At 49.6% G+C, this 8,053-nt stretch overlaps 1 protein-coding gene across 1 annotated transcript; it reads left to right on the top strand.

Moving 5' to 3' along the window:
- Nucleotides 1–211: 211 nt before the first annotated feature.
- Nucleotides 212–7,638, top strand: PRDM14 (PR/SET domain 14). Its single transcript, XM_030511070.1, has 7 exons — nucleotides 212–760; nucleotides 1,127–1,172; nucleotides 1,253–1,410; nucleotides 1,585–1,855; nucleotides 3,234–3,436; nucleotides 5,181–5,282; nucleotides 7,411–7,638. The coding sequence occupies exons 1-7, from the start codon at nucleotides 212–214 to the stop codon at nucleotides 7,636–7,638; spliced, it is 1,557 nt and encodes a 518-aa protein (XP_030366930.1).
- Nucleotides 7,639–8,053: the final 415 nt, after the last annotated feature.

The following is an 8,053-nucleotide window of genomic DNA, read 5'->3' on the forward strand; positions in this document are numbered from 1 at the left end:
ATCCTCCCTCCCCTCCCCGAGCCCATATAGCCGCGGGGGGGCGGCGGCGGCCCGCTCGCCCCGACGGCGCCGGGCGGCGGAGAGTAGCGAGCGGCAGCTCCCGCGCCTCTATCCCGCCCTGCAGCGGGACCCCCAGATACCCTCGCGTGTCTGCCCCTCCGCTTCCCGGCAGCTCGCTCTCTCCCTTCCTCTTTTCCCGGCCCGCCCCGACATGGCTCTGTACCTGGGCGGTGAGTCGGTCCCCGGAGACTACGGAGACGCCCTCGGGATGAGCCCCGCCAGCCTCGCTGCCTACTACCCTTCTTTCCACCCTCCCGCCCAGTACTTCGAGGCGGCCCCTGACTTCTTCCAGCCCCTAAAATCCCTGGGCGGGATGGTCCCCTCCTCCCCGCCTCTGCCCCACTACGGCTTCAGCAGGGCCCCCGCTTTCCTGAGCCAGCCGCCCCCCCTGCCCGCCGAACCCTTCCCCGGCCTCCCCTTGCCCCTCTACGCCAAGCCGCGGGACCCCTTTTATCCCAGGGAGGACTCGTCCGTCGGGGCAGGGGCGCCGGGCTCGCCGCCGGCGCTCTACCCGAGCCCCTCACACAGGGCTGCCCGCAGCCCGGAGGCCGGCGCGCCGGAGGGACAGAGCCACAGGTACCACTTCACCGAGGAGGAGCTCAACACGGTGCTGTACGGGACGTTCCGGAGCAGCCAGCTGGCCGGAAGCATCCACGCCATCTCGGGGCCCCGGGTGCCCCCCGCCAGCCCGGGTAAGGGGGTGTCCGGCGTGTGCGCAAGGGGCTGCCGGCGGCAGGAGGGGCATCGAGGAGCACCGGGGAGGAAGGTCGCTCCTTGCGGCTGGGTGTGCGGTGTGGTCTGGGGACAGTCCCCAGAGGGGAGTGCAGATAGTCCCGCGGAAGCCAGGCCCACCGGGCATCGCCGAGGGCACGTCGGGCTTCCTTTCCCCGTGCTTTTCTTGCGTTACGAGCCCACGCCGGGGAAAACCGGGAGTGATTCCGGCTGCGGCCGCCGTCGGGGCCGGCAAGACCCGCTCCCCCTGCCCCGCTGCACCTGCACTGACGGCTGAAGAAGGGGTCCCTCCTCTGCAGGTGCTGCGGAGTCCTCCTCTGCAGGTGCTGCGGAGTCCTCTGCACCGCCGCTCGACAGGGACTCGCTGCAGCTGCCCGAAGGTAGGGGCCCGGCGCTGCCCGCGCCCTGCTCCGCGCCCAACCGCGGCCGAGCCGCGCTCAGCCCGCCCTGTCCCCCGCAGGGCTCTCGGTGCTGCGGGTGACGTACGGGGACTTGTCTCAGTTCGGAGTCTTCTGCATGGACCCCATCCCCAAAGGAGTTCGCTTCGGCCCTTTCCAAGGCAAAGTGGTCAACACCAGCGAGATCAAGACTTACGACGACAACTCGCTGATGTGGGAGGTAGTGGAGGCACCGCTGGGCTCTCCCCGCGGGGCTTGGCCAAGGCTTCGGCCGCCCCGCTCCCGTAGCCTGCGAGAGGGGCTCGGCCCGGTGCGGGGGGTGGATCGGTACGAGCGGGACGTGTGCGGGAAGGAAGGATCGGTCAAACCTGATCGGGTTCTCCCTGCTCTCCAGATCTTTGAATGCGATCGCCTGAGCCACTTCATAGACGGGAAGGGCGCCTCTGGCAACTGGATGTCCCTGGTGAACTGTGCCAGGTTCCCCGAGGAGCAGAACTTGACGGCTATCCAGTGCGAGGGGCAAATCTTCTACGAGAGCTGCAAGGAAATCTTGCCGAAGCAGGAGCTGCTGGTGTGGTACGGCGATTGCTACGTGCAGTTCCTGGGCATCCCAATCAGCCTGAAGGACATGCCGGAGGGGAAGAAGCCCCCGCAGGACCCCGAAGGTGAGCCTGCCAGCCCCTCATGCTCACGGCCTTGCGTCTAGCCGGGGTTAGATTCGCACGAAGGGAGGTAAAGGAACTCGGACACCACCTTTTTCTATCTGTGTTTTACTTTGAATGCTCCCCAGTCCCTGCGGTGAGCCAGTGGCAGGGTGCCCGGCCCTGTCTGCCCGTTCCCTTCCCTGCAGCCCCAGTACCCCAGAGCAGCAGCTTTCCCTTGGCACCGAGGACCGCACCGAGGGCTTCTGCCAGCTCGGTGCAAAAGTCTCCTCGTTCGCATTTCCTCGGGGAACTGAAGTTGTTCGTCCGACGGCTGTAAAACATCTGATGATGCGGGGCTAGGCTCCCCTTGGCTCCGCATAAGGGGAGGGGGGACGCGTTTTGAGACGAGAGGGACTTTTGAGCGGCATTCCGGTTTTGGTCCTGTTTTATCTTATGATCGCACATGCCTGACTTTGTATTTTTCGTGCAATTAACACTCGGTAAATGTGGCAGGCAGAAGTCGTTGCGATCCAATAGTGCCGGTATCGCTTGCAGAACAAATGTCAAACAAACTTATTCCCGTAAAAACTCTGCTTATAATGCACAAAAAATATCAGTTCTTCTTATAAGCAAAGCTTATGTATGGGGAAAACGGGGTATGCCAACGCAGGGCAGGCTGGAGCGGGAAAGGTGCCACAGTGAGGGAGAGAACCAGATTGGCACGGGAATTTGGCAATGTTGTCTTCAGGTGCCTGGTTCAGGCAGCTGGTAAATTGTTCGTTTCATTTTAAGGCTTAAGCCAAAGTTGCTTCTATTAACGGCAGAAAAGGATGCATAACCATTTGAAAAATGTCCTGTCACTGTTGTTCTAAATTCAGTGGTTGAGAACAGTTTTAAATACAAAAGAAAACCAAATGTGTTTTTGTTCGACAGCATTTTGAAAACGATGTAGAAAAGCCATGCAAGTTTATTTTTCTTTTGGGGATGGGAGCTAAAATTTACGGACAATATTAGTATGAGATGCCTGGCAGTGTTTCTGTGTGGGGAGATGCTTTTGCATGGGACTCTGCGTTGGTTTTTCACATTCTCTCCCTGTTTAGGGAGAAACAAGGGTGAACCGCTGTCCTTGCTGTAGTCGGTAGCTGAACCCAGTGATTTTACCAGGCTGTGGACTGTAGTTTACTCCCCCCCGTTAGAAAGGCAATAGAAAGGCAAGTGGAGCAGTGTGAACCAATGGGTATTTTGTTAATGGTTTTGCCAGAATCCATTTACCGTCATTGTCCTCCCAGAGACTTAAAATTCCCAACTGGGTACCAGCTCTGGGAATGCAGCAGGTTTGAAAGGAGCCCTTGGTGCTGCGGTGTAACAGAGAGGTGGCCCTTTCCCTTGTCCCATACAGAAGCCGGGGAGAGCTTTAAGTGCGACCGCTGCGGCAAGGTTTTTGCCTACAAGTACTATCGGGACAAGCACCTCAAGTACACCCGCTGTGTGGACCAGGGGGACCGCAAATTTCCTTGTCACCTCTGCAACCGATCCTTTGAAAAAAGAGACAGGCTGAGGATCCATATTCTCCACGTTCATGAAAGGCACCGACCTCACAAGGTGAGCCTGCCCCTGGGTCACTCCGCAGGTACTGGCTCTTCTGCGGGGACTAATTGAGGAGTCTTTTTCGGCTGAGGTAGGACGCTGATGGTGTTCTCCCTCCTCCAGTTGCCCTGGCAGTTCTCTGGAAGGACCGGTCTGCCTGTACAGGAAGAGTTTGCCTGGTGCAGCAGAGCTTAGTTGAAGAAATTTAATGGATTTACATTGGAAAAATAAACCTCACAGTCTCAGCGAGACCTTGAAAAGAAACAATATTTCTTCTGGGTTCTTTGGATGTTTTCCTGTGGGTTTTGCTACTTTTCTGACATGGTGTGGTGCTAACTTGTGTTTGAAGGTACTCCACTCGTCCTGGATCTGAAGAGATGATGTCTCTTATCCCTCACTCCCTCCTCTCAGCCTAAGAACTGACAGACATCTGTGTCTGTTAAACAGAACAAGAGCTAAAAGGTTTACACTCAATGGAGAGCAGATTTTCAATTGATGGAAACAAATCATTGATGAGATACTTTCCTCATCTGCACCAAACATCTCTCTGTAGCATCGGTTTTCTCTGGGATCACTGGGGGTGGAAAATCAGACTTTTCCTAAAGGCTTGGGAACATCAAGTTCCAGTGCGTGAAATGGCACAGTTAAATCAGTCCTTTAAAAATCCTCAAAATACCTATTTTATAGATCATCCTGCAATAATGTAAATTTTTCAGGGAAAACTTTTTCAACTAAATCAACAATATTACAATGTCAGAACATCAGATTGGTTTAGTTACAGGTGAAAAATATTATTCCATTAAATATGTTGCATTGAATACCATCTAGTTCTTATTAATTTCATTTCCTAGAGCATTTGTTTTGGAATGCATATGAAAGAAATACTTTAGAACAGCAGTAAGATAAAACTTACTCTCAATATGTCGCATTTATATAAGAACAGATCAACTCAAAAAGCAAAGATGGAAAATATGTCAGTAAAAAATAAACGCCTTCTTTCAAGATCAGTCCTAGCTTAGTTTACTGTGAACTTCTGAAAGATAATTTCTTTCGAATTATAGTAGGGGGAAGTTGATTTGGGGATCTTATAAATTGCACTGAATCAGTGCAAGTCTCTCAAGTGACTCTTCTGAATGGGTTTTGTCCTGCCGGCTGCCGGGCAGCAGCTTGAGGATGCTACTTGTTTCACTCCTGCCGAAAGGCACTTCTGACAGGTCTAGCTGTAGGCTTAAGTGTGTGACTGACTCACCATTTCTGAAAAATAAATGGTTATTAATTTAAAATTTATTTTTAGTCTTAAGATTTATTATAAAATTTATAAGATTATTTTAAGATTTATTTTTAGGAAGTTTAAAATTAAAAGTAACAACTGGAGCTTGATTTACATTCTGAAGAAAGTGATTTTACAGAAATGTTCCGATTTTGATTACTGAAAGTCAGTATTGTCTATTTATGTTCTGAAGCATGATTTTAAATTAAACCATTTTAACAACACAAAAAAGCTTTGACATTTTGCATTATTTTTCTTTAAAAAAAAAAACCTAGTTCTTAAAACCGGATAAAAATTCTGACTGTATTTGAAATTGTTACTGCTTAAATTTACTAGTGTGTGTATATACACAAATACATGGAGATATATATATGAAGATATATGTGAATATATAGGAAAATACATGCACACACTCTGTATATCTATTTTTTCTTTTGAACTATGCTGCTTTGTGCTTCCTTTTAACTTTATCCATTTTTTCTTTCCCAGTGCTCAGAGTGTGGGAAGAGCTTTTCTCAGTCCTCCAGCCTGAATAAACACATGAGGGTTCACTCTGGGGAGCGCCCCTACAAATGTGTGTACTGCAACAAGGTAAGGCAAAGCCCCATCTGTGCTCTGCTGCATCCTTCTGTCTGTCCTCTGCTGCACTTAGCATCACACTGCATCTGCAGGGAGGTGGCTCTTTCCATGCTCAATTTCATTTTTTCCATTTTTTTTCTGCTTATTTTCTGTTTTCTGTCAAGAAAATGCCTTCTATTTAAGTTGATAACCAGATAAATTGACTATATTCTGGGCACAGTTGTGAGTTGAAGTGACAGAGCTGGCTGAGACTGAAGAAACATGGTCTTGTCTCCTTCTGTTGTGGAGTTTGTGTTTCATCCTAGCTGAGAGAACTGCTGTGGAGAAAGGATCTGGGAAAGCTTAAGAGCATTTCAATTGCCATCCAAATCATTCAGCTAGATGCAATAGTCCCCTTTCTCATCAGATAGATAGTTTTTGATATTACTGGCATTGCTTCTGGAGTGCGGTGAATAGATTTGGCCTGTAAACCTGCACGATACGACTGTGCATGCTTGAAGTAACAGGGCCATTGATGTGCAACTGGACACAGAGGTTTCATCTGAAAAAGAGCATGAGTAAAGCCATACAGCACTGGTCAAAAATGTGCCTAACTGTGATGCTCACAGCAGGGATGATTCAGGTGAGCTCCTCCCATGAAAGCAGTGACAGCTTTCCCAGCAGATAGAAGGTGGATGGATGTACATGCTGCTGCTGGGTGAAAATCGATAGTGCTTCAGGTGCTATGGAGTGTCCATGCAATGCAGAAGCACTGTTGTCATGTAGCAAGGAGTTCCTGATTTTGGAGAAAGAAGTTTTGTTAGTGACTGGCTGGACTAACACAGAGCAGAAGTGTTCTGTACTTAAAGAAGATCCCTTTGGCTATTACATTTTTTAGTCTCCCAGACATCCTGAACACTTGTAGGCAGAGTTTAAGATGAAATGTCATCCTTTAATCTTCTGATCACAGGGAGAGATGGCAAAGCTTTGCAGGTTGCTCTGTGAACAGATCTCTTAAGACACATGGGACCCTTGAGCAGCCCGCAGCCATTTTGGTAGGACTGTTGTTGCAGATCGGATCAGGTTAAAACTTCAGCCCTATGGCTGCAGGATGCTGCAGCTATCCTGGGCATAGCCATCATTTCTGTGACTGGGAAGCCAGGTGCTATTTTAAAGCATCCTCATCTGTGCCTCCTATGCAGTCATGATTCCTCTTTGCCTCTTTTACCTCTAATGATGGCTGTGCTCCAGCACAGCTTTGCTTTCCTGGACCCATTGCTCATTATCTCAGTGACATCATGATTAAAGCAAAAATTTGAGGCCAATATCACCATTCTGGCCCTTAAACACACTTTGGCCCTCTCAATAGACACCTCCAGGGGCTTTTCTGTAGGAATCACAGATCTGTTTGTGCTCTAAGGTTCCTAGTGAAACGGTATCTGACATGTACTGCTCTTTGCTGTGAAAACTTGCAATGGTTCAGCAACGTAACAGTACTAAAGTGGATTTATTTTGTGTGGTCTGCAAATAGTGAGGGGCCTGAAAGTGTTTCTCTTGGGAAAAAAAAATGGGGGAGACACTGGAAGCTTCGCAACATTCCTGCTCCAGTGATTGTGCACACTTTGCTGCTCAGATGTGTGTGGGGAAACAGGCTGGAAGGTCTGAGTGAAGGAAAAGCAGAGTATGATGGAGTGAGGAAAATGAAACCTCAAAAGATGGATGCTGTATTGCATAAATAAATTCTGGCAGCTGAATCCCCAGCTGCCAGAGTATGTGAGTATGGATCTGACTTTGAAAATAAAAACTGAAAGGAAAAGCTGCATTATGTTTCTCAAACAATAAAGGAGCTGCAAAGCTAATTAGGACAGTATTGACTTCTTATCCTTTGACACGTAGAAGATATTTACTGATGCGTCTGGTCAGAAATCTTTCTGTGAGATTCATCTAATTCCATGAACTCAGCCACATCTATATAGCGGTAGCTGTTGGCTTCTGGTTCCTTGTTGCTGTGAGGTTGGGTTTTTTCCCTGAAGTTATCTGAGAATGTTGAGTTATTTGAGGACTTAATTTCAGAGTACAGTGCTTCTGATGGGCCTGGATTAGATGAACCTGGGAATTACATAGGTGAATATGGATTACTTTCAACTCCTTACCTTTTCAGGCATTCACGGCATCTAGCATCCTGCGCACTCACATCCGCCAGCACTCAGGGGAGAAGCCCTTCAAGTGCAAGCACTGCGGCAAAGTCTTTGCCTCGCATGCGGCCCACGACAGCCATGTGCGGCGCACGCACAGCAAGGAGAAGGGCTGCACTTGCTCCATGTGTGGCCAGCACTTCCCGGAGCAGGAGGATTACCAAGTCCACATGAAGATTCATGAAGCTCATTAGTCAAGAACCCTGTGGACATGTCCTGGACCAGCTTATGTGTGTATCTGTCTATGCGCATGTGTTTGTTCATAGTCCTGTGCACATTGCAGGAGGTGACATTTACCCTCACAGTGACTCTTTGGGTACATCCAGTGTTCTGGACCCTGGGCATAGTTTCTCTGGGTACCTTGATGCCACACCAGGCTGGGGTAAAGTCCAACATGTGCTACCCCACCTTTCCCCTTCTCTCCTCCCATACCCTAATTTTCTCAACAGGGAAACAGAGGTAGGAGGAATTTTGCCTCCCATGAACCTTTTGTGCACAAATACCACTGTGAAGAGTATTTCCATGTCTCTAATGTACCACATCTGTGGACTGCCTGGCGCAGCGCATACCAAAGCTTGTGTGACGGATGATTTTAACAAGTGCATTTCC

This window comes from Strigops habroptila, chromosome 1 (assembly GCF_004027225.2).
Source record: "Strigops habroptila isolate Jane chromosome 1, bStrHab1.2.pri, whole genome shotgun sequence".
Lineage (NCBI taxonomy): Eukaryota > Metazoa > Chordata > Aves > Psittaciformes > Psittacidae > Strigops > Strigops habroptila.

Bases quoted from the DNA above. Each gene is read 5' to 3' on its own strand.
- PRDM14 (XM_030511070.1), top strand. From the start codon at position 212: ATGGCTCTGTACCTGGGCGGTGAGTCGGTCCCCGGAGACTACGGAGAC. The intron at 1,856-3,233 runs GTGAGCCTGCCA...TGTCCCATACAG, and splicing joins GCCCCCGCAGGACCCCGAAG to AAGCCGGGGAGAGCTTTAAG. The intron at 3,437-5,180 runs GTGAGCCTGCCC...TTTCTTTCCCAG, and splicing joins AAAGGCACCGACCTCACAAG to TGCTCAGAGTGTGGGAAGAG.